This window comes from Astatotilapia calliptera, chromosome 3, assembly GCF_900246225.1.
Source record: "Astatotilapia calliptera chromosome 3, fAstCal1.2, whole genome shotgun sequence".
NCBI classification, from domain to species: domain Eukaryota; kingdom Metazoa; phylum Chordata; class Actinopteri; order Cichliformes; family Cichlidae; genus Astatotilapia; species Astatotilapia calliptera.
Genome location: NC_039304.1, coordinates 51,126,306 through 51,153,439, shown reverse-complemented (window position 1 = coordinate 51,153,439; position 27,134 = coordinate 51,126,306). Strand labels below are relative to the sequence as shown.

At 43.3% G+C, this 27,134-nt stretch overlaps 1 protein-coding gene across 1 annotated transcript; it reads left to right on the top strand.

Annotated features, from left to right (window-relative positions):
* Window positions 1–8,531: 8,531 nt before the first annotated feature.
* LOC113019714 (nuclear factor 7, brain-like) lies at window positions 8,532–9,964 on the top strand. The gene has a single exon (XM_026163534.1). It carries the CDS (start codon window positions 8,547–8,549, stop codon window positions 9,942–9,944), a length of 1,398 nt encoding a protein of 465 aa, XP_026019319.1. The 5' UTR covers window positions 8,532–8,546; the 3' UTR covers window positions 9,945–9,964.
* Window positions 9,965–27,134: the final 17,170 nt, after the last annotated feature.

Below are 27,134 nucleotides of genomic sequence, written 5' to 3'. Positions count from 1 at the left end.
ATTATCTGCTCAGATATTTCTTCTACAGTTGATTTTTCAGGTTTAATCCATCTTGAAAACAGGTCTTTCAATCTAACAAAGTTCACGTGGCGTCTCACCTGGCTCAACTTTCAGAGATCTGAAGCGGCGTCTGTAGGTGTCAGCAGTGATCTCATATTTTGCCAGAATTGCCTCTTTCACCTTATCATAATTCTCAGAGTCTGTTAAATCCATAAGAATGTAGGCTGTGCGGGCTTTACCTGTCAACAGGGGAACCAGACGAATAGCCCACTCATCTCTGGGCCATCAACACACGTTTGCCATTCTTTCAAACGTAGTCAGAAAATGTTCAATGTCATCTTCTGGTGACAGAGGAAAAAGTTTTGGTTCAATTAAAGACCTGGACCCACTGGCCACTGGAATGTCTTCACCATTGAATCCAAGTTCTTGTTCTTCAGATGTTGTAGGGGGCGCTAGTGCCTCTGGTGGATCAGGCTTATCAGTTACAGCATTAACTTGTAGCTGGATTTGCTGAAATTGATGCTGCATGCCTTTCCACCTTTGCCCCTGATGTGACAAATCCTTCTCCCACTTTTGGTCTCTGGCTGCTTGAGACCGCATAAGAGATTTCACCAACCCTGTTAACTTCTCCAATTTGTCCTCAGGGCTTGTTGCTGCCATGGCCTCTAGCTCAGATGAAGCTCCAACTCCTTCATCAGGCTGCTCCTCTTGGCCTGGCTTTCTTCCACCTCTTGTCATCATCTTCTCACTGTGGCATGAGTGACACACTCCTGACACCACTTGTAACAGGGCAGCCCTTAGCGGCTGGAAACACAGTGAGACAGACCAAGGCAAGTGTAGTGGAACAAAGTATTTATTTGCTATATGGCTCTCCTTACAACAATTAAATGGTCGAGCTTCATGGCAGGGTGTATGTCAACCTGATGTGATTCACTGGCAAATAATAGGCTGTAAGGTCAGTTTCTTGATCATTAATATGCAAATTGTCAGATGTGCTGATGGCACAACACAGAAGAGCTAACTTGTTACTGCAACTTTCACTGCTATGCAGATGACACGCAGCTCTATCTGTCCATGAAGCCAGATAACACACACCAATTAGTTAAACTGCAGGAATGTCTTAAAGACATAAAGAGCTGGATGGCCGCTAACTTTCTGCTTCTTAATTCAAAACTGATGTTATTTTACTCGGCCCTGAAAATCTTAGAAATATGGTATCTAACCAGATTCTTACTCTGGATAGCATTACCTTGACCTCCAGTAATGCTGTGAGGAACCTTGAAGTTATTTTTGAACAAGAAATGTGCTTCAATGCACATATTAGACAAATATGTAAGACTGCTTTCTTCCGTTTGCGCAACATCTCTAAAGTTAGAAATATCCTGTCTCAGAGTGACGCTGAAAAACTAGTTCATGCATTTATTACTTCCAGTTTGGACGACTGCAATTCATTATTATCAGGATGTCCACAAAACTCCCTAGAAAGCCTTCAGCTAATCCAAAATGCTGCAGCAAGAGTACTGACAGGGACTAGAAAGAGAGAGCACATTTCTCCTGTTTTGGCTTCCCTTCATTGGCTTCCTGTTAAATCCAGAATTGAATTCAAAATCCTGCTCCTCACATACAAGGTCTTAAATAATCAGGCCCATCTTATCTTAATGACCTTGTAGTACCATATCGCCCTATTAGAGCACTTCGCTCTCGCTCTGCAGGCCTACTTGTTGTTCCTAGAGTATTTAAAAGTAGAATGGGAGGGAGAGCCTTCAGTTTTCAGGCCCCTCTTCTGTGGAACCAGCTTCCAGTTTGGATTCAGGAGACAGACACTATCTCTACTTTCAAGATTAGGCTTAAAACTTTCCTTTTTGCTAAAGCATATAGTTAGGGCTGGACCAGGTGACCCTGAATCCTCCCTTAGTTATGCTGCAATAAGCGTAGGCTGCCGGGGATTCCCATGATGCCCTCGCCGCACTGAATCATATCTGTTATTCATCTCTGTCTCTCTTCCACAGCATGTCTTTATCCTGTTTTCCTTCTTTCACCCCAACCGTTCGCAGCAGATGGCCCCGCCCCTCCCTGAGCCTGGTTCTGCCGGAGGTTTCTTCCTGTTAAAAGGGAGTTTTTCCTTCCCACTGTCGCCAAAGTGCTTGCTCATAGGGGGTCATATGACTGTTGGGTTTTTCTCTGTATCTATTACTATGGGGTATACTATATAATGCGGCTCGGTTCACTCTGGCACAGCTGACTGCCAACACACACTGCAGCCCCCTCTGCAGTGCCCCCTCTCTCACACTCTTGGGGCCCCTGGATGCCTGGGGCCTGGATCTCCTTCATGCCCTGGGGGATGGGGCTATGGCTCCCCGCACCCTCTTGCAGATCATTACAAGGAGAAACCTTTTGAATACAAGCCCGCTAATCCACACAGATGTTCACTGTTCATAGGCACAAACTAAACCTTTCTTGGCTGCTACCTCAAAGCACATTGTAAAAACAGTTGTCGGAACCATACTGAATTTAATCAGAGTAAAAAAATACACAGTGCTATCCTCTATGCTGTTGTATGCTGGGGCAGCAGGTTGAGGGTCACAGATGCCAGCAGACTAAATAAACTGATACACAACACCCATCCCCCAACCCAAGGATAACCAGAACATAACCTAATAGACCTACACCTTAGTTCACAGATATGCTTTGTCTAGACTTTATTTCTGGGATTTCGCACAACCCACCCTGTTTTTCTTTTCCTTCCTCTTTTTCTTTCCCCCCTTTCCTATCCCTCAGCTATGTCTTTCCCATCTGTAACAACTAACAATAAAATAAATAAATAATAACAACAAAGGTCGATCCACTTGGTAAATTAAATCCATTGGGTATCTTTGTTGGCCTTCAGACAACAATTCTAACGGCTAAAGACTCAAATGGGACAAGTAAAAAAAAGGAAAGAAAAAAATGATTATTGATCAAAGGCCATGATTACCATTTGGGGAATCGCTGCCACCACAGTATTGTAAGATGGTGAAAGATGTACCCTTAGGCCGATTCGATTCCTTTGTTATTGAAGTTTTCATTTAATAAAGCCTGCAGACAAACTGTGAGCGGTAGCTACCATCCTTTAATAAAGAACAAAACCAAGTTTGGTGAGAGCAGCCATAGCAGGGAACGTGACCAGCAGACTCTCTCTCTCCAAACATTGCTGCCAGGCTTCCTGTGTGAATGTCCCCATTTCCTTACCAGAACCCCACCATCTATCTGACTGCTTGAATAGGGTGTGAGGTAGACACCCCAGTGGCACCAAAGCATTATACAATAAAACATTTTGACCAATACATAAATGAAAGAAATTCCAATACACCCTTTTCACGTAAATGGTGTCCTTGACTTACCACTCAAACCAGTGTTCCTCCCTGTCCAGCATGTGTACATCCTCATCTTTGAAAGAGTGGTGTGGTAGCCGATATCTTTTCTCATGTATTAATCACATATTTTAATCATATCGCTTTAGTATAGCAAGATCTCTCCTGACACCAAGTGTGTGCATGCATATCGAATGTTATCACATGTGGGACTGAGGTTTTATTGCACCTGCACAGAGGGTGTATTATAGATTTTAAGATTTCCAGACAGCCTGTTTTTAGGGAGGTGACGGATGGTCAAACTCTTTAAAGTGGCAGAGGGGCAAGGATGAGCTAGACTGAAGATGTAGAGATATATGATACCCACATAGCAAAATTGGTATGGTCTGGATCTGGCCCACACAATGTGCTTACACATGGACCACATACTGCAAAGAATGACCACCCTTTAGTGGCCCATATCTGGTTTGCCAAAGGTGGCCTACGTGTGGGCCAGCACAAGGCTAGCTGCAGACACACTAGTGGCCCTTTGCTGGCCCATGTGTAGATTACCTCTGGCAAACCCGGTCTGGGCCACCAAAGGGCCATCATTCTTTGCGCTATGTGGGCCATGTGTAAGTTGTGTGCAGCCATGGGCCAGTTGCAGACACACTGCTGGCCCTGTGCTGGCCCAGAACAGTTTAAGCTCTGGCCCCAGATGTCAGCCTAATGTGTACCTTAATTAAGCCATGTAATAAAAACATGTGCATAATAGTCCAAAAGCACATGACAAAACTCTGTTTGAACAGTGAATGGTCTGATTCTTATATAGTATTTTTCAAGCTCTCCCAGATTACTCAAAGTGCTCTATACAACATGCCACATTCACCCAACCACACACTCTCTTATCTGAGTGCTTCCTAACTACATTCATACACACTCACACTGTCGACATGCAGACTGGAGAAGCCATGGATCAAACCACTAACCTTCCATTCAATAGGTGACCTGCTCTAAGGATGAGTAAATCCTCTCTAGGTTTTGGATAAAGTACACTCACAAACCTGTCAAACCTGTATTTGAAATGTTGGCAACCATAGCAGTATAGTATTACAACATGGCATTTGGGTCTTCTAACTAAAATAGTAAAATAGGAACATAAATAGTGCCTCATTGCCAGATTTGGCCTGCATCTGGTTGACATATACTCTGCCATGACACAGTCAGTCAGAAGTGCCAGCTTGATGCTGGATCCGGGCCAGACCTGTTTTGTATGAGCCTGGGCCACATAAACCAAACCACAATCGAGCCAGATATGGCATGCCATCACATAGACAGTGCCATCTATTCCAGACCTGGCCCATATCTGGATGACATACGTCTTATCATGCCAGATGTCAGCCAGCAGGCCAGACCTGCTTGCTATGTTGGTATGCTGTGGAGTGTTCTTTCTTTGAGAAGTGTTCTGGGAAGGTATAGTTCAGGGGGGTGTCCTTCCTCAGAAAACTGTTTGGTGTTTGATCTGAACGTTTTATCCTCTGCAGTGGTTTTCTTTTTTTCCTTCTTCTGTAATAAACCTCACTTCAAAAGACAAACTCACTAGCTAGTTGCAGTTTTATTTAAGATTTTCCACAACATTAGCCACAGGCCTGTGGGTGTAAATACACTGCGGAGTCCCGGCCTGACGAGTTAGCTCTTCTGTGTTGTGCAATCCGCTTCACCAGGTGTTGTTTGGTTTCCCCAATGTATAAATCAGCAGCGGTCCCAAACCTTTTTTGCGCCACGGACCGGTTTATGCCCGACATTATTTTCACGGACCGGCCTTAAGGTGTCACGGATAAATACAACAAAATAAAACTAGTACCGGTACCGCAAAAAAGAAGATTTATTCATAACACACCTGAAAAGACCCAGGAAAACCGAGTTAACGATAAAAACGATAACAAAATAACGCTGAAAGCCAATAAAAACCCTGAAAAGCATATATTTCACACCTGAGCTTCAACTCTCGTGGCCCGGTACCAAATGACTCACGGACCGGTACCGATCCGAGGCCCGGGGGTTGGGGACCGCTGCTGTAGTGGATAAACGAACATCTGGACAGCAGCAGCTGTCCTTCTTTTCTCCTGGATCACCTGAAGTTTTCTTTAGGTGCCTTCCTAATTTGACAATTGTCCAGATGGGATAACCATATTTACTCTTGATATGATTTTTTTCTACTTCTCTGGCCGCTGTATCTGTGGGGATGGTGTTCGCTCTGTGTTGGAGTGGCCTGATGACATCCAGTTTGGGCTTGAGTGGATGATGAGTGTATGCGTTGGTTTGCTGTACACATCAACTTTTAAATATCCCCTATTAGTGATGGAAATTCCAACAGGGTTTCCTGTTGAGTGTCAACTCTTTATGAATGGTTCTCAGGTTCCTGAAAATAGTGTCATTTGAATGCTAGCAATACTCTATATGGGGCTATAATCTCAGCCGATTTACATCCCGAATCCCCCCCATCCCAAGATAAGGACAAGGAGTCTCACTAACTGCTTAATATCTCCCATGAGCTTACAATGCCCCACTGTGTGTGTGTGTGTGTGTGTAGAACACCTTTGTCATGCTCTCCTATATGTATATAAGTGACACAAAAGTGATATTACTTCGCTGGGGTGACCGTGGCTCAGGGGGTTGGGAATCGCATCTGTAACCGGAAGGTTGCCTGTTCAATCCCTGGGCTCTCTGTCCTGGTCGTTGTGTCCTTGGGCAAGACACTTTACCCTACTTGCCTACTGGTGTTGGCCAGAGGGGCCGATGGCGTGATATGGCAGCCATTTGTATTTATCACATTTTAGTTATTAAGTTAGCTAAAGAGTTGGGATGCTGTGTAAGACATAAATAAAGCTAAAATACAAAGGTTTGGACACCGTTTTGCATGTTTCCCTACTGTAGGGGTCTCTGCAAGCATACAGAGGGGGTACTCTGAGAGGGTCCAAGATGACAACTTTGGAATTCTACTAGAAACAGTCGATCATATTGGTTGTCAAAGCTGAATTCACGGCAAACTACGCTAAATTAGCGTTTTTAGCTAGCAGCTACAATAAGCATGAAAGTTACCGTACGGCTATGATTTGTTAACATGACGCTTGTTCTTATACATGTAATATATTTATTACCAACCTGAGAGTTTATCCGCTGGTCATTCGACATGACGAATGACTTCTGAAGTCTTAATTCAGCTCAAGATGCTGTAGATTCCTGTCGGTAACACTTTCGGTCCGCTAGTAAAACGTAGTTCTATTAATCTGCGCTTGAACCGGAACCGGATGTAAGTTCCAAAAAACTGAATTTTGGAACTGAAATTGAATTGTAGAACTGAAATTGAATTGTAGAACTGAAACTGAATGGTGAGAAGTGAAACTGAAATTATTCGAGAGCTGAATCTTTAAAGGATAAAATGCAGTTTCAAAGCAAATCAATTCATTTTCAAAATATAAAATTTCAATTTCTATTTAGTGATGATCATTTTCAAACCATAAATTCAATTTCAAATTAGACTAATTCAAATTCAGTTTTCAAAAGCATTTATTCAAGTTACAATTCAGATTCAATCTGAGCAATTCAAATTCAAATTTAACTTATTCAAATTCAGTTTCTGATGGCAAAGATTTCTGCCCATACCTCCACCAGTGTATGAATGTGAGAGTGAATGAATAGTGGTATTGTAAAGCGCTTTGGGTGCCTTGAAAAACGCTATATAAATCCAATCCATTATTATTATTATTACTAAAATGTGATAAATACATAAAATAAAGAGATTTCAATCATAAGCCCATAGAGAGTCACCAGCAAAGGACCCCCACACGATCACACCTTTCACCTTTTCCGTTTTGCACAAAGACATAAAGAACTTTGGTTCCACCAAATATCTCAAATTTGGACCAGAGCACAGTTTCCACTAGTCTAATATCCATTCCTTGTGTTTCTTGGCCTAAACAAATCTCTTCTGCTTGTTGCTTTTCCCTGGTAGTGGTTTCTTAGCAGGTATTTCCCACATAGCTGAAACAGTTCTGGGCCAGCACAGGACCAGCAGTGTGTCTGCAACTGGTCTTGTGCTGGCCCATGTGTGGGCCACCTCTGGCAAACCATATCTGGGCCACCGGAGGGCCATCATTCTTTGCGGTATGTGGGACTAGATCGTGGCCATACCAATTTTGCTATGTGGGTATCTTCCTGAAAGAATTCCAGCAGAAAGTTTTAAACAACATTAATTAAAAAGCTCAAATTGATTAAACTGTGCTTCAGAAAGTAAAAAGGAGGACAAAGGTTAATCTACAGCTGTTGTTTGTGTCAGACAGAATTTGATGTTGGTCTGAAAAGTAGCTGCAGTTAAAGTAACTCAGGGGTGGGCAACTCCCGGCCTCAAGGACCGATGTCCTGAAGGTTTTAGACGTATCCTTGATTCAACACAGCTGATTTAAATGGCTAAATTACCTCCTCAAGATGTCTTATACTTCTCCAGAGGCCTGGTAATGAACTAATCATTTGATTTGTGTGTTGACCCAGGGTGAGATCTAAAACCTGCAGGACAGCAGCCCTTGAGACCTGGAGTTGCCCACCCATGCAATCCATTTAACTTTTACAGGTCTGTAACAAAGTGAATCCACCTTAACACCACCTGTGTTTGTGTGACTGCATTACACCGCCACTGCTGTGGAATCTTACAAATAACCAGAACAAAGTCTGAGATAAATCTGCCAAAAAGCTGCACCACTGAGTCACACTTCATGATCTGAGCTTCATGCTGTGATCTGTGGACATGAAAAGTCTGTTTTATAAATTGTGAGCAAGAGGCAGGATGACAGTTTAACTCTGGAATGAAACTAAACTATGTTACAGGTAAAGCAACATTTTTCTCCTCCCCTCACGTCACTCACCTGAGAGAAACCAGGAAACAGGCTGTTCCTCTTCCGTCAGTAAAGAGAGATGCGCAGACGATCAGACTGAGTTCAGACCAAACTAGCAGCTTCCTCTGAGTGAGTCCAGCTACAGGAGAGAAAAGTGGAAAACTCCAACACTGCTGCTTCAAGCTGCTGACGCTCCACACACTGAATGTGAGTTTGAGCAAAAACACGACTCAAAGGAAGTTTCAGTGAAGGTCGTAGAGGAGGGAGGGGAACCAGGACTGACTGTACTTCCTGTCTGCTGTTTTCAGCTTCACTCACAGACTCAATGGCTTCCAGATCAGAGGAGGATCTCTGCTGTCCGGTCTGTCAGGAGGTCTTCAGAGATCCTGTTCTTCTGTCATGTAGCCACAGCTTCTGTAAAGACTGTCTGAAGAGATGGTGGATCAAAAAACAGATACGTGAGTGTCCAATTTGTAAGAACATATCTTCAAAGGATGATCCACCTTTAAACCTGGCTTTAAAGAACCTGTGTGAGTCGTTCTTACAGGAGAGAGATCAGAGAGCTTCAGAGGCTCTCTGCAGTCTGCACTCTGAGAAACTCAAACTCTTCTGTCTGGACCATCAGCAGCCAGCGTGTCTCGTCTGCAGAGACTCAGAAAAACACACCAATCACAGATTCAGACCCATCGATGAAGCTGCACAACAACACAAAAAGGAACTTCAGGAAACTCTGGAGCCCTTAAAGGAGAAGTTAAAGGTTTGTGAAGAAGTTCAAGTGAAGTTTGATCAAACAGCAGAACACATTAAGGTCCAGGCCCGACACACAGAGAGGCAGATTAAGGAGCAGTTTAAGAAGCTTCATCAGTTTCTAGCAGAGGAAGAGGAGGCCAGGCTGGCTGCACTGAGGGAGGAAGAGGAGCAGAAGAGTGGGATGATGAAGGAGAAGATGGAGGCTCTGAGCAGAGAGATAGCAGCTCTTTCAGACACAGTCAGAGCCACAGAGGAGGAGCTGAGAGCTGAAGACGTCTCATTCCTGCACAACTACAAGGCTGCAGTGGAAAGAGTCCAGTGCTGCCCCCTGCTGGATGATCCACAGCTGCCCTCAGGAGCTCTGATAGACCAGGCCAAACACCTGGGCAACCTGACCTTCAACATCTGGAACAACATGAAGGACATGGTCTCCTACACTCCTCTCATTCTGGACCCAAACACTGCTCATCCAAACCTCATCCTGTCTGAAGATCTGACCAGTGTAAGATATGGAGGAGAGAGGCAGCAGCTTCCTGATAATCCAGAGAGGTTTGATTTGTTCTGCTCTGTCCTGGGCTCTGAGGGCTTTGAGGGCTTTAACTCAGGGACTCAGAGCTGGGATATCGAGGTTGAAGATAGTACATGGTGGGAACTGGGTGTGTTAGCAGAGTCTGTGCAGAGGAAGGGAGACAAACAGTCAGGGTTATGGACAATAGGGTTTGATGAAGGCAAATATTCAGCATGTTCACCATCCACTTATACTGATCTCTCAGTAAAGAAAAGGCCCGAGAGGATCAGAGTGAATCTGGACTGGAACAAAGGAAAGTTGTTGTTCTCTGATCCTGATACTAACACACACATACACACCTTCACACACACTTTCAATCACAGGATGTTTCCATACATTAACACTGGTGGTAAAGTGAAGGTGTGTCCGTTGAAGGTGTCAGTGTCAGTGCAGCAGATGAGTTGAGGATGATGATGTTTCTAATGTTGTTTCCTGTCAGTGAGTTGAAGCTGTTAAACTGCAGCTGTCCTCCTGCTGCCTCGTTGTTCCAAAGCTCTTTGTTTCTCTTTTAGTTTCACTGTTTCTTTCTGTTTCTGCTGTCCACCTTTTCACATGGAAAATCATTTCACTGTTTCTCACTGAATGACTCCCCAAACTAGATTTGAAATTCTATCAAGTTTCTAATCATTACAAGTGATTCATGTTTCTATTTGACGTGTAAATGGAGATGATTTAGTTTGCTGGGATATGGACTGACATGTGTTGAATGGGAGGAGCAGTTTGTTGTTTTTTTCTTGGCTGTTTATGACAACAATAAATATGTTGTTGAACTAAATAAGATCAGAGTTGAAAGGCTGGAGTATTATGTACGTGCTTCACTGTCAGTATCTTCAGGGGGATTCAAAGTCATGAGATAAACTAGTGTAGAGGAAAATATCGGAGCTTTATTTTGTATCAAAGCAGAGCGTGTCGTCCAGCCGGAGGAACGTCTCCGACTGCTTCACATAGAAACATCAGCAGGAAGTTCAACGGCGCTCGTTTAATCAATTTTTGTTTCATTACAGCAGAAAAAGAACTGAAAGTGTGTGTGTGGATACAGAACGCTCGCTGTCAGGTCGAATAAACAATTTCAAAGTGTCATTAAAACAAACAGTTCAAAGCAGGAAATAAAGTGTCTGTTCACAGCACCAACAAAGCAACTCTTTACAAATAAAGTTGCTCCACCATTTTCCTTCATGCTGTCCAACCACTGTCAGAAGATTTAGACCCCACTGTGTCATTTTCAGCTGTGAACACCTTATCACTACATAGACGTTCAAAGTGATTTGATAGAAACCTCGATCCACAATGAAATCCCAGCCACAGAATCTCAGCCATCTCTTCTTCCTCCTTTTCTGGGAAAACCATCAAACTCTACATTACACTCTGCATTTTTCAGGGTAAAGTCCTCCACTGATATCGGTGCAAACCTAACACACTGCTGACTGTTTTATGACTACATCCACTTTGACCTTTGACCTACTTCTGTCTGTTTTTGTGGAAAGTATCATAATAATTATTATTTTGACCTTTGGGCCCTTTCATTTGACATGTTATGTGTGAAGAGTATCATTATTGTTGACTCCATAATTTTCAATTATTCAGTGTGTTTAGCAAGATCAAAGCGAGCATCTCAGTTATACCAAAGGAACATCTCTTTCTAAACACATCTGAGTGTGTGTTGTAACGTCGGGTTGCGTTTAGTGGTTGAGAGGAGGCGGCAAAACACCTAGCAGGCTAGTCGGAAGAACACACACCCACGCTGGTATCGGTAATCCACGGTGGTTCTTTAATACGCCTTCTTCAACAACCATATAAAAGCCCGGTTGAACGACAACAACATAACGCCCAGCGTTCATACAACCCAAGCGTTGCAAATAAAACAAAAAAAAAGGTCTGGAGAAGAAAACATAAATCCGTCCCTCGTTAAGCACAAGCGTGAAGGCACGTGTCCTCATAATCCCAGTGTGAGAGAGAGAGACCAGTGGCACACACTGATGACACCCTTAACCCTCGACTTGGGTGTCTTAAAGAGCCACCACACCATTGTGACTGTTACATATTCCCCCCGGGTTAAACAAAGGCTGTCCCCAGCCGAACACAGCAAAGGTACAGTTCAGACTTAACCAGCCTCCATACATGGTCAGCAGGATAAGACGTTAAAACCAAAACAGGGAAATGTACAGTTCAAAATTGACAAACTGGCATACATGACAGTGTCCCACATGGTGAATGTCTATTTAAATAAATGTTAAAGAAAGAAAATAAACTTAGGATAGCCAGGACAATTACAGAACGAAATTCCCTCTTTTTCTTACATTGCGTTTCTTCCTTTTCCCCAAAAACTGTAACAGTAAGCATGAACATATTACCACAACATGAAAACATTGCCAACATGAATCGTAGAAAACTCAAACCACGGTCCTGTTACAACAGTAGACCACATGAAACACATCAAAAAGCAAACAAGGTCACTTTAGGTCAAATCTGTCAGTATGAAAAGGGTTGGTCCACCTATTGACTGACCAGTCAGCGGTGACTCTAGGAACTCGTCTTGGTCTGAGGTTATAATAACCTCTAACAGCACACCCATCGTCAGCAGGAGGTGAACTGTTAACCTCTGTCTCCAGAGCAATGTCAGCAGTCTCTTGGAAAGAGTTCTGGTCCACAAAAAGCGGGACAGTGTCAGCATAGTCAAAGTCAATGCGGCCTGGGACTGAAAGAGCAGGAGGCAAGCTGCTGTCCGGGACACTGAGATCCAAATCTGCTGCAGCCTTTAGGTTTGCACGCTTGACAGATAAAGCTGAGGCCCAGGTGTAGAATGGTTGCAGGTTTGCAACATGAAAAACTCCAACTCTCTTCCCAGTGTCCACTGTGGTGAGACAGTAATTCACATCAGACATCCTCTTGGAGATGCGGTAGGGACCCGTGTAAAGGGGGGCCAACTTAGCAGAAAAGTTGGACGATGCATCTGATTTTGGGTGCGACTTTACTCTGACGAGGTCCCCAACTTCATAAGAGACTGTGCGACATCTCAGATCATAGTAGTGCTTTTGCCTTTTATGACTCTCTCCGAGCACCAAGCGAGCATGTTCATGAGCATCCCGAAGTAAAGCTCTCAGGTCATCTGAGTGGGACGTTTCAGGGTCGCTCAGTCCCTCCCCGGAGGGCTGAGTGACAAGGTCCAAGGGCGTGTCCAACTCTCGCCCATACAGCATCATGGACGGGCTCAGGCCTGTGCTCTCGTGAGGCGCAGTGCGCAGTGCAAAACAGATCTGGGGAAGATATTTGTCCCAAGAGGTGTGTTTATCCCCAACATAGTGTGGATAAACACACCTACACACATAAATGGCCGTTTTCAAAGTGCGATTTACACGCTCAGTTGCATTCGTTTGAGGATGGTATGCAGTCGTTAGTCTGTGTTCAGTCCCAAGAGTCAACAAAACATGCTCAAAGAGTTCACTGACGAAAGGCATTCCCCTATCAGAAATAAGGTGGGAGGGAGAACCATGTCGGGCAAAAATGTCAGTAATGAACTTGTTCGCAGCAACTTGAGCAGTGGCTTCTCTCACAGCACTCACCTCGACCCATTTTGAGAAATAGTCCACAAAAACAAGGATATAAGCATTCCCTCTTTGTGTGCGGGGCAGTGGGCCAACATAGTCCACACCTGTGTACTCCCATGGTCTTTGTGGCTGGATAGGGACCATAAGGCCTGCTGTTTTTCTTTGACTTGGCTTAGTGGCTTGACATGAACAACATGAGACTACATACTTTTTCACATCAGAGTTCATGTGTGGCCAGAAGAATCTGAGACGCAAGCGTGCCAGCGTTTTTGCAATGCCCAGATGTCCGGCTGTAGGATGATCGTGGTAATACTTGAGCAGATAACCACGGAGTGTAGTAGGAGCAAACAGTTTAAGCTGCTTGAGTGGGTGGAGACCACATTTCGTTTTTGGGTCGAGGAAATAGAGGAGACCATCATGTACAACATACTTTTCCAGATCTTGATTATCCTCCCCAGTTTGTTGGTCACTTTCCAGCTGATTGAGCAATGAGCCTGTGACTGGGTCCTCAAGCTGCAGTTGACGAACATGCGGGCGGTCTGAAACAATCACAGAAGGTAGAGCATGAAGGTCCATGCTCCCAATCACGGCATAGGGAGGGAGAAGATCAATGGGGGCATCCACATCTGGTAGAGGATTACGTGAAAGGGCATCGGGCACCTTATTACGTTCTCCAGGTTTGTGGATAATGCTGAAGTCAAAGTCTTGAAGGCGAAGAGACCACCGAGCAAGCCTGCCAGAGGGATTTGGTCGAGACATCAACCACTTGAGGCAGGCCTTCGACATAGGGTCGGAAATGTTCCAAGGCCCAGATCACGGCCAGACACTCCTTCTCTGGAGTTGAGTAGGGCTTTTCCAATTTGTGCATAGCACGGCTAGCAAATGCTACAGCAACGTCTTTGCCACCCTCATCTTTCTGCATTAATGCTGCTCCAAGACCAGCATCGCATGCATCAGTGTGAATGAAGAATGGACGCGAAAAATCTGGGAACCTGAGGACTGGTGCTGAGGTTATAGAATGTTTCAGAAAGTCCACAGCTGCCTGGCACTTGTCATCTCAGTGACACTGCACGTCCTTTTTAGTGAGGGCGAAGAGTGGCTCTGCATGGCGGGCATAGTCCTGTACAAAGCGGCGATAGTAGCCAGTTAGGCCAAGGAACTGTCGCACCTGCTTTGTCGTGGTTGGCACTCTGAACTCAGTCACAGCTCTCACCTTGTCAGGGTCAGGATGAATGCCAGCCGGCGTAACCCGATAACCAAGGAAGGTGAGTTCCGAAAGGCAGAATTGGCATTTGCTCAGCTTTAAAGAGAGGCCAGCGGACTGAAGCCTACCAAGGACCTCTTTTAAGTCAAGCAGGTGTTGCTCAAAGGTCGGTGATGCGACAACAATGTCATCTAGATACACCTCGCAGGACTTATAAATCAGGCCAGCTAACACATTGTTCATAAGCCGCTGAAAAGTCGCAGGGGCGTTACACAGGCCGAAAGGAAGGACTCTGAACTGAAACAGGCCACAGTGCGTGATAAAAGCAGTCTTTGGTTTAGATTCTTCAGCAATGGGGACCTGCCAGTAACCTCGAGCGAGGTCTAGTGTTGTGAGAAACTTCCCTCTCGACAGAAAGTCCAGTGATTCATCCACTCGCGGGAGTGGGTAAGAATCCTTCACGGTCAGCTGATTCAGACCACAGAAGTCAACACAGAACCGTGGTTCGCGGGGGGGGGGGGGGTTGTTCACAATGACCACGGGGGCTGCCCATGGTCCTGATGCAGGTTCGATGATGTTATCCTGTAGCATTTTTTCCACTTGCTCGTCTATGATTTGCTTTTTAGCTGGTGAGGTGCGGTATGGTGGCAAGTTAACAGGCTTTGCATCCCCAGTTACAATGACATGTTCTGCCAGAGAAGTGCGACCAAGGTGGCCATCAAACAGGTCACCAAAACTATTTAACAACTCCAACAGTTCTTCCCTCTCCTCAGAATCCAAGTTAGCTTCTCCAGCCTTATCATGGAGGGAGAGCTGTGGGGTGTTCTGCAGGGTCATAGTTCCACACTCAAGATCAGCTTCCACAAAGCCATTTTCACCGAGTTCATCAAGACATGGGGGTTTATCGTCCATAATTACAGTTCTTGTTGGGACATGTAATGTTAGTGAAATGCGAGTCATAAAGTCCATCCCAAGAACAAAGGGGGATGACAGGTCCTGCACTATCACAAACCGCTGATAGACTCGCTTGCCCATAAATCCAATGGTTAACCAGGTTATTCCCAATGGACTGCAGTTAGTGCCGTTGGCCAGTCTTATGGGAGGAGAATCCCACGGATTCTTTAATGACTGATTTCGGTTTCCCTCAGACAACAGGTCTGCATTTACTGCTGAAAGAGATGCCCCTGTATCTAGTGTGGCATCCAGAGCTGCCCCATTAAAGTTCACTTTAACTCTGAGAGGGGTGTTCCACGATGCTTGCGAAGTTCCATCTTCAACGTGATTGAGCACTGGTGGCACACTTTGATCTAACAAAGGCGATGAGGGCTGAGTTATTGGCTGAGCATATGGGTAACAAACGTTGGCAGAGGCTCTTCGGGGTGCTGGAAACGGTCCAGGATGCCTCTCAAAACCTGCTCCTGGTTGTCAGCAGGCAAGAAGACAGTTCTGAAAAGTTCACAAAACTTAGCCCATGTAGATACGTGAGGAATGAGCACATTAGACCACTTTCTTGGTTCCTTAGCTAGGAAGTGTGGTAGCTCTCTGAGTATTTGGGCGTCTGTTACGTCTAATGAGGTTTTATAAGCAGTAACAGACTGTAGCCATTCTTCTGGGTGAAGGCTGCCATCATTAGCGAACACCTTGGGCTCCAATTTAGCTTGGTGCAATGCCGCAGCAAGGACTCTGGTTGTATTAATTAGCTCCGGCGAATCTGACTGGGATTGGGACAAGGCCCTGGCGGGCTGCGTGGGGCCAGGTGCTGAGATAGATTGCTCCGTTCCCCTGGTTGGTAGGCCTGGCACATATGGAGTAGAGGAGGCCTGAGGAAAACGGTGAGTAATCTGGGCAGCTGGTACTTTTGGGACTGGTCTTTTTTGTTGAGTCCACTGCTCCAAAATATTCCTCTGGAGGTCCAAAGAGTCATGAAGACACTGCTGAAGCATATCAACCTCTGCTTGCAGACTTTGCACTTTATGCCCAAGGTCAGCAGTACTATGTCTGGCAGTAAGTTGGTTGGGGTGTAACATAAAGTCTATATCATCACACATGTCAGTCAAGTCAGGATGAGTAGCCATAATACACACTTATCAAAGACCCTAATCTATATAAGGTAGCAGTTGAGCTGAAATCAACTTCAGTTTTGGTCACACAAAAATATACAAAACATGTGAATTCTGAAGTTTAGCTACAAATGTTTTATCTGACTTTGAAACGTGGAGGTAGAAGGAGTAAACACCCTGGATCAAAAGCATTTAGGTGTAAAATAGATCCAAACTTACGAGTAACTGTGTATGAGTAACACCTTTTCAAGTCAAATGCACTTAAAACAGCATCTCAATAACAACAGTTAAGCCCGTGAGAATCAATAGCAAATCAGTTTGAAATATAGACAGGGTTTTTTGTTTTTTTTAAATATACACTCACAACATCAGTTCGGCGATTTTCCAGAGGACTCCAAACTTGTCCAGTCCTGACACGGCATAGAGGTTTGTCCCGTGGAAAAGTTCCCAGTTGCAGAGACCGTACGAACGAAGAAAAGTCTGCAGCGTGAGCTCAGCTGGTGAGGAAGAAAAAAAGTCCGGTGCGCTTTACTTCGCATACATGCACTTCAGAAACTATGAAGAAGCGGCATCCGTCTCGCGTCCAAGTAGCGTGAATCCACGTTAATCCAAAAATGTCGCAGTAAAGGCGTTCGGCAGATGACGATAATACATCCCGAAAACAGTGCTGCGGCGGCTTCACTCGTTGCCGTAGAAACACACCTCCGTGATCCGGCGAATCGGACGTCCACGTCGAGGCCAGCCTGGTCTGTTTCCGCGAAGTATGGCGGGCTACTACTAGATCTACTTTGCCGCGATGTACTTTTTAGTGTATCAGTCATCAGCTGCTCGAAGATACTGCATACTGAGGTTCAAGAGAAGATGTTCGGGCGCCATTTTGTAACGTCGGGTTGCGTTTAGTGGTTGAGAGGAGGTGGCAAAACACCTAGCAGGCTAGTCGGAAGAACACACACCCACGCTGGTATCGGTAATCCACGGTGGTTCTTTAATACGCCTTCCTCAACAACCATATAAAAGCCCGGTTGAACGGCTGCGGCTCAACAACATAACGCCCAGCGTTCATACAACCCAAGCGTTGCAAATAAAACAAAAAAAAAAGGTCTGGAGAAGAAAACATAAATCCGTCCCTCGTTAAGCACAAGCGTGAAGGCACGTGTCCTCATAATCCCAGTGTGAGAGAGAGAGAGAGAGACCAGTGGCACACACTGATGACACCCTTAACCCTCGACTTGGGTGTCTTAAAGGGACACCACACCATAGTGGCTGTTACAGTGTGTATGTGTGTGTGTGGTTGTGTGTGTGTGTATACATGTTTAGACATCTTTGTGAGTTCAGAATATTGGCATGCTACTGTACTTGTGGGGACCAACAGTTACTTATGAGGACAAAGTGCCGTCCTCACGACTTTGAAAGTACTTTTGAGACTCAAAATATGGTTTTAGTGTCAGGGTTACAGTTAGGGTATAGTTTTGTTTAGGGTTAGATTAGAGAATTAAATGAGTGAAAACTCAGAGTTGGGGCACTACATCATCATTCATCGTATTTATTTGTGGATATTTGCTCCCATCACCTGGAGAAATACAGGAAGTAAAAATTGGAGGAGGGTCAGAAACTAAGATCCATCAATTTGAGCCATAAAAATGATCCAAACTAATCTTAGGGCCATTCATCAATACAGGTGACAGGAGAGAAAATATATTACAGTGATGAAAAATGTAGAAACAAATCAACCTATACACACAATTTATTTTTACATCCAAACCAAAATTAAATGTCTTATCACATTTTGAATCCCAAATAAAACACACCAAAAGAGAAGAAATTATTCTTTAAGATAAAAAAGATGAAAGTGAAAAAAATGAACTTTGATTTATTTTCCTCCTGACCTCCACAACCAGAATTTGTCATAAAATGTCACAGGAAAGACCAAATAAAAAAATAACCTAAAAAAAACCATAAGTGGGAATAAGAAAAGTAAACAAAAGTACAAACACAGAATAAGAAAATTAATTTAGCTGTAAAATATCAGGGAACAGGAAAAGAAAGGTTCGAGAAAGAAATAAGATAAGGATAAGGGAATGAATGAATTTACCTCTAAAATAAAAGGGAAGGGAAAAAAGGTTTAAGAAAGAAACAGGAAAAAGGTTAAGGTTGGAAGGAAATAAGAAAAGAAAAGATAAATACCAAAAGGTGGAGAAAGGGAAGTGGCTGAGTTTAGAGAATAATAAAGGAGAGTACTTGTTTAAAACTCATCTAAATTATTTAAAGGCACAGGATTCAATTTATTGTGTACCAGCATATCCTTTAGATTTCTACTTCTTCTATAAGCTGTAATCTTTCTCAATTGCTGTAAAGGAGGAAGGGCTTGTTGGGTCATCAATAAAGAAGTATTACAGTTTTTTCTGAATGCTTAAACCCTAACTGTGATTCCTGTAGCACAATTCCTAAAACCATTCAGACTTATAGCAAAACCACTCACTGTGTTTGCAAAACTAAAAGCACAAAAACTGCTTTGCACTCAGTTTGCAATTTTGTAACACACACTTTGCAAAACTGTAGGCACAATTCACTGCACAACACTCAATTACCAAATTTCCAACACACTCCTAGCAAAAGTATACACATGTATGGCTATCATTAACACTAATTTGCCAACTGTCTGGCACACTTTCACATGTGAAAACTGTTTTAGATAATTAGTTCACTTTGCAATCAGCCTAAGCACTATAATACAGGTAAGCTCTGTGTGCGGAGTATAATGGAGGGAGCAGAAAGAGTGAGAAGTAGAGGAGGCCGAGGAAGAGGACGTGGAGGTGAAGAAGTAGGACGAAGAGGACGACAAGGACAAGGAGGAGCAAGAGGAAGACGAGGAGGGGGGAGAGGAAGATGAGGAGGGGGGGAAGGGTAAAAAGAGTAAGAAATAGAATTGCTGATGACATCAGAGCTACAATAGTGGACCATGTAATCAACTGTGGAATGACCCTGAGGGTAGCTGGCCAACGGGTCCAGCCTAACTCGAGCCGCTACACTGTAGCAAGCATCATAAGGACATTTTGAAATGAGAATCGGTTAGTACAGTCACTTCGCACAAAGATTTGTAGCACTGCCATATGCCAATGAGAAACACACCAATACCATTGATGTAAAAATACTGAAATTGTTACTTTACAGAATTGCTAGATGACCAGATGCTGGGGGCAGAGGAAGCATGTTCACTGCAGACCAAGTAACCCATATAGTCATTATGGCGATTGCAAATAATCCTATACTTGGAAATAAACACTTGTGTTTGTTTTGATGTGTTTGAATAAACACCAGTACTTGAAGTTTGGATCCCTCTATGCTTATGGATCTATGACAGAAGTATGAGCTCAAACTGACATAGCCTACCTTGTGCACAGAGAAAGCAAAAGCCAGATGTGTTTTGTATTCATACCATCAGTGTGCAGTTGGCGCATTGTGTGCTTAGTAGATGATGGCTTGTGTGTACTGTTTGATACGGAAACACCATTTTTACGAAGGTGTGAAGAGTTAATCCAGCTGTGTTTGCTTTTGCGAGAGAACTACAATGTTTTGATGATTGGGTGACAGGTTTTCTTATTTGTGTGAAGAGTTTTGCAAAATTAGCCAATAGGCAGCACGGTGGCACAGTGGTTAGCACTGTTGCCGCACAGCAAGAAGGTCCTGAGTTCAATTCCACCATCAGGCCGGGGTCTTTCTGTGTGGAGTTTGCATGTTCTCCCCGTGTTTGCGTGGGTTCCCTCCGGGTACTCCGGCTTCCTCCCACCGTCCAAAGACATGCAGCTTGTGGGGATAGGTTAATCGGAAAATCCAAATTGCCATTAGGTGTGAATGTGCGAGTGAATGTGAGTGCAAATGGTTGTCTGTCCCTTTGTGTTGGCCCTGCGACAGACTGGCGACCTGTCCAGGGTGTACCCCGCCTCTCGCCTTATGACAGCTGGGATAGGCTCTAGCGCCCCCCGCGACCCTGAAAAAGGATAAGCGGAAGTGAATGGATGGATGGAAAATTAGCCAATAGTTACAAAAAATGTGCTTAAGCAATCAGAAAAAACTGTAAAGCGTGTTCTCACTTCACTTTTAATATGTGGTAAGAAGCAGGCTGAGTAACCTCAAGGTCTTAAAGCCTTAAACAACACTGAAGTAGCTTCTTCCATACGCTCCTTAAAGAGACAGATATGATGTACTCTAATCGACTAAGATTTAATAATGCCCCTGAAAAAATGTCTAGGATAACTATTTTTATTTAACAGTATGTGTCTATTTGTATCCTTCAAATAAACCTTAGTACATAGTTGAATAAAATTTGATCATCAGGGCCTTTAAAATTCAGATTTTATTAACCCTTTAAAGCCAGTCAGAGCGGGCACGCTCCATTTTGCGTAACTATTTTTAAATCCCGGTAGCACTGCAACCACGTAAGCTAGCGCATTATTTTTTTTTGCATATGAAACCGGAGGAGTTGTACTTACATCTTATGCCATCAGCTTGTCCTTGGTCAAGGTTTCCTTCCACAGCTTTGCAAAAATTGCGTAAAAGCGCTAAGAACAAAAACATAATATTCCAGAAACAGGCTTTGCCGATCCGATCAGCTGTTCATTACGCTTCCCACATTGAAAGAAAGTCAGTGCAAATGATCGCATGTCCACCATTTCCTGTCCAAAACCGGAAGTGATGTCATTTTTGCGGAAAATGTCGTTTTTTACTTGTAGGCCTTAAAAGCCTATACTGGTGTAGCACCCAACTCAAGTAGCTCTGGAATAACCCTCGGTTAAGATGGTGATAGTACTCTGAGCGGGGCCCTGGGTACGTTACTTATTTTATTGGTAAACAGGAGAAACGATAGCTAACCAGTTTTAACCTTTGTACTTAGAAATCTTAATGTTGGCGGTGCCTCCACTTAGTGAAAATAAGGAGTTCTGTCTAATCTTCACTAAGAATAATGAATTTATCTAACATGTTAAACCTCTCTTTTACCTTTAGTAACCCTTATCACTTATAAACTCTGTAAATCATAAATATGACACAACACAAAACTTTAAATTCAACATGTAAGATTTAGTCAAAACAAAGTATGATTTAAATAAAAATAAAAAATACAATATTCCAAGTTCTGCAGTGTTTCCTTACAATTCAATTGGATGGTTTTTTCCTCTATTCACAGTCAATGTTTTAGAAACAACACATTTATCCAAGATATTCCCCTTTTTAGTTCAGTTCAAATTTGTAACCTTTTAGAGCTCATTTACTGAAACCGTTGCAGGCCTGATCGTTGCTCGGGCTCGTTGGGCCAGAAAAACACAAATGGCCGCTTCGCTTGATAAACAAGCAGAAAACAAAACGCACGTGCTCGTGGCTACTCACAAAGCCTTCGGGCTAAGTGCGAGGACAAGCTGAGGGGCAGGCTCGGTTTGTGACCATGCGGCCTCCACTCGGCAACGTGGTCGGAATTAGCGGCATACATGGGCTGCTGAGCACACTGGGACAAACCCACGGAAATCCTATCCACAGCAGAAGGGTCCAGAGAATTCCTCTCGGTCCATCATCACAGGGCAAAACAGTCCATAACAGGAACATAGACTCTGCATCCACGGCTATTGTTTTGACTATTCTCCCGTTAGCTCTGGTACACAACCTCCTCCGGTAACGTGCTGCTGCCGACCCTCACTAGCTTAGTTTTTCTTTTCTTCGACTCACTTAGATCCCGCCTTCCTTACGTCTGATTGGACAATAGGTTTACATCAACCAATGGGATAAAACAAATACAAGATTGACAACCCAAAATGAGCTTGTAAAACAACTTGAAGCAAATACAAAGTTTTCCTTGTTTTACATTAGATAACAAACCTTTGGGTTTCTTGTAACTTTAACTCCATGAACACTTAAATTATAATTGACTTCTATTTATTGTGATTTTAAACACGTTTTAATGCATTTGAACTCTTGTTTTGTTTTTTTAAACACATATGAAATATTTACAATAAAGTTTTTACATGACAATATTTATATCCTTTTAACCTGTAGTGTCTAAAATAGATATTTGAGACCAGGCTACACTGGTGTTTTTATAAGTCATGTTTGACTTTATGCTTTTCTGAATAGTTTCTGGGATGCTTAGAAGTCGAATTGCACTGCTGGAAATAGTTTATTTTGATGCACATGCTGTTTTCTTTGCAAATTTGCATCATGGGGTTGTTTTTCATTTTTCCTATAGTATATAAAAATTGCTGTATCTCAAAAATAAAACTATGAAGACACTCAAAATAAATTTCCTGTTGTTGTAAACTATTTTTTGCAACTTTTTTGTATTTAAAGTTTTGAGGGATAAACCTCTGAAATTCCTCTAACTAGAAATATATGTAAAAGAAACAAACAAAAACGATTTTCAATTCTTTTGTAGTTTATTGCACTTTTTTGCAATTAATGTAGTTACTATGGACTTAATGCATACATATTATTAAAATATGGGCTATAACGGTGTTTTGATGTATAGCAACTTGAAATGCTCCCAAAAATGGCACTACAGCATGTAAAAATATAAAGTAAGCTCTGGCGGACTTGGTTCTATGGTAGGTCTTAAAGGGTTAAAGATTTTATCCACTGCCAGTAAGCCCAACCCTGTGTCTATGTTGGTAAAGACGGACTCTACATTTATTGTAAAAAGTAAGGTATCATATGGCTCATTCACATCTTTCAGTTTGGCAATAAAGTCATATGTATGTTTTCATGTTCTGTGCAATATTTTTGGCTCATGTGCAATTATTTTGGTCTCAGTCTGCTTCAATGTTTTCTACACATACACCATGTATATAGTTCCACTCACCTATGTATACAAATACACTGCTTTTTATTTTATTCTATTTATTTAATTGAGTATTTATTTATTTATTTATTTATTTTTCCACCTTCATTGTATATTGGTTTCTCTTCTTCTTAATTTAGCACCTTTGTGGTCCAGCTACCCAATTTCGCTGTGCAAGAAACTGCACAATGACAATAAAAAGCTGTAAGTCTAAGTCTCTAAGTATCTTTCACATAACTGGCATTTAGAAAAGAGTCTATATATGCTGTGATTCTGTGATTTAGAGTCACAGTCAGTAACAATTGGTCATCCTACAGGGATTTTAAATGCAACATACCTGGAGAAGTCTCTGGAGATTTATGAATCTTTGGTCAAAGAAAAAATAAGCGAGGACGAGGAAAAATTGGAGCAGACATATATTTTTCCTGAAATATAACCCTCTTTTCTTAGCTCCCTCACAATACTTTTGACAAGATTCTGAGGCTCTGGTTTTAATGGAGCTTGTAAACATTTTAATATTTTATGTCTTGTAAACACAGTAGACTTCCTGTAAATAATCCTCTTTATCCAGATTACAGATTTGACCAACCTTATCTGCATTTTTTTTTATAACAATGTGCTTTTCTTATATAAGATTTTTCAAGGCATCCTGTTCCACAGATGTTAAATTATGTAATTTATCGAAAGGTATTGAGGTAATCATGTATGGGATCTGTCCAAGTTTATTTGATCCAACCATTTATTAAAGATTTTATCTGCTGTTCTTTTTGTCCAATGTACAGGATCCTGTAAGCAGAAACTGGACACTACAGACTGATCTCTGAGCTGGGCTGCTCTCACTCAGTGTTGCGTGAGGTGGCTTAAAGGCCTCCAAAATACAACAAGGACTTTGTGAATAACTTCGCTGACTTCTTGGCAGAATACAGGTCAAAATGTGACAAAATTTATTGTTGGGGATCGTAATATTCATCGTGTTGTCCTGATATGCCCATGGCAAAGGGTTTTTTAAACCATATTGATTCTTTTCATCTGGTGCAATGTGTGCCCAGTTCCACACATGAACGTGGACACACTTGATCTTTTTTATCGCATTATTTTTCTGTTTAACGTTGAGATTTGTGATGCTGTTTACTGACCATAGTCCTGTGATGTTTGAGGTTTCTCTTGCCTGTACCTTAGTTAAACCTTGTGCTGCTGCTCGGCACTGTCGGTTTTTTTTATTTTAACTCATTTACTGCCCCACATAGCAGACAGGTCTGGCCTGGATCTGGTGTCAAGTCGGCACTGCTGGCTGACTGCTGGTATGATAAGTGGTATGTCATCCAGATTTGGCCAGGCCTGGCAATGATAGCACTGTTTATGTGATGGCATGTCACATCTGGCCCAATTGTGGTTTAGTGTATGTGGCTCAGGCTCATAGAAAACAGGTCTGGCCCAGATCCGGCATCAAGCTGGCACTTCTGACTGAGTGGTGTCATGGCAGGGTATATGTCAACAAGATGTGGGCCAGGCCTGGCAATTATGGCACTATTTATGTTTCTATTTTCCTATTTTAGTTAGAAGACCCAAATGCCATGTTGCAATACTATACTGCTATGGTAACCAATGTTTCAAATGCAGGTTTGACAGGTTTATGAGTGTACACTTTATCCAAAACCTAGTGAGGATTTACTCATGTTTACCACAGGTGGCTGTAGCTCAGGCGGTAGAGCAGGTCACCTATTGATCGGAAGGTTAGTGGCTCGGTCCCTGGCTCGGTCCCTGGCTCCACCAGTCCGTATGTCAAGAGTGTGAATGTGTATGAATGAAGTTGGGAAGCACTCAGTTTAGAGAAAGTGTGGCATGTTGTATTGAACACTTTGAGTAATCTGTGAGAGTAGCAAAGTATTATATAAGAATTAGTACATTCACTGTCTGAACAGAGTTTTGTTATGTTACTTTTGCACTATTATGTGCTGGCACATGTTGTTATTACATGGCTTGATTAAGGTACACATAAGGCTGACATTTGGGGCCAGAGCTGAAACTGATCTGGCCCAGCAGAGGGCCAGCAGTGTGTCTGCAACTGGCCCTGTGCTGGCCCATGTGTGGGCCACCTCTGGCAAACCAGATCCGGGCCACCAAAGGTTTGGTAAAGATCCCACATTTCTTGCAAAATAAATCCCTTCCTCCAAAGTACATTTTCCTTCAAAACTTCTTGAAAAGATGTCTGTGAAGGTTCTCAGTCATCCAGCGTCTGGACTTCTTTAAGTTGCTTAAAGACGTTTCACCTCTCATCCGAGAAGCTTCTTCAGTTCTAAGGTCAAATGGTTGGGAGTCCCAGATTTAAACCCAGTGGGAGTATCCCCCCAAAGAGGGACAAAAGGACCCCCTGATAATCCTCCAATCCCCTGAGGCAAGGTGTGAAAATGGGTGTGGGTCCCAATCAGCCAGGGTTTCGGGTGAGCTCATTGTGAAACCTGGCCCCACCTTATCATGCGAATTTCTGAGGTCAGATGGCCCAGGATGTGAGTGGGCGTTAAGGCGTCTGGGAAGGGATCTCAAAACTGGATTATAGATGGCAGAGAGTTGGTGTCGTAAACCCCCGCCTCTGTTCAAAGATGGTCGCTCACAGTGGACATAGATGGCTTCTTTCACTCCTCTTTCAAACCATCTGTCCTCTCTGTCCAAAATGTGAACATTGGCATCCTCGAAAGAGTGACCTTTGACCTTTAGATGCAGATGGACTGCTGAGTCTTGTCCTGTGGAGGTGGCTCTTCTATGTTGTGCCATGCGCTTGTGAAGTGGCTGTTTGGTCTCTGCAATGTAGAGGTCTGGGCATTCCTCGCTACACTGTACAGCATACACCACATTGTTAAGTTTGTCTTTCGGGTGAACCAGTTTTTGTCTGAGCGTATTGCTGGGTCTGAAATGCACCGGGATGTCATGCTTGGAGAAAACTCTCCTGAGTTTTTCTGATACACCGGCTACATGGGGGATGACAATGTTGTTGCGTCTGTCCTTCTTATCCTCCCTCGCTGGTGTCAGATCTTCTTTTCTGTGCCTCTTTGCTGACTTTATGAACACCCAATTAGGATAACCACATGTTTTGAGTGCTTCCTTTACATGTGTGTGTTCCTTCTTTTTTCCTTCAGGTTGAGAGGGAACATGTTCTGCCTGGTGGTGTATGGTCCTAATTACTCCAAGTTTGTGTTCCAGAGGGTGATGGGAGTCAATGAGGAGGTACTGGTCCGTGTGTGTAGGCTTCCGGTAAACTTCGATGTTGAGGTTGCCATTCTCTTCAATGTGCACAGCGCAGTCCAGGAAAGACAAACAGTTGTCCTTTGTCTTCCCTGGTGAACTTGATGTTTTTATCCACAGCGTTAATGTGCGCAGTGAAGGATTCCACTTCTTGTGTCTCGATTTCGACCCAGGTGTCGTCTACATATCTGTACCAGTGGCTGGGTACTCTTCCTTTGAAAGAGCCAAGAGCCTTCCTTTCCACTTCCTCCATGTAAAGGTTGGCTACAATAGGTGACATGGGGGAGCCCATGGCACAGCCATGTTTTTGTCTGTAGAAGCCTTCGTTGTATTTGAAATATGTAGTGGTGAGGCAGAGGTCTAACAGGGTGCAAATCTGATCGGGTGTGAAGTTGGTCCTGTCCTCCAAGGAGCTGTCTTCTTGTAGTCGTTTTCTGACAGTCTCCACAGTATGCAAGTGAAGAGAGAGACTCATCAAAGGACACCATGGTTTCATCTGGATCCAGGGTAAGTTTCTGGACCTTTTCGGTGAAGTCGGTGGAGTTTTTGATGTGGTGTGGGGTGTTCCGCACAAGAGGTGCAAGGATGGTAGCAAGGTGTTTTGCAGTGTTATAAGTGGCTGAGTTTATGCTACTGACTATGGGTCTGAGTGGGACATCTTCCTTGTGGATTTTAGGAAATCCGTAAATGCAGGGTATGGCATCCCCTGGATAAAGGCGATGATAT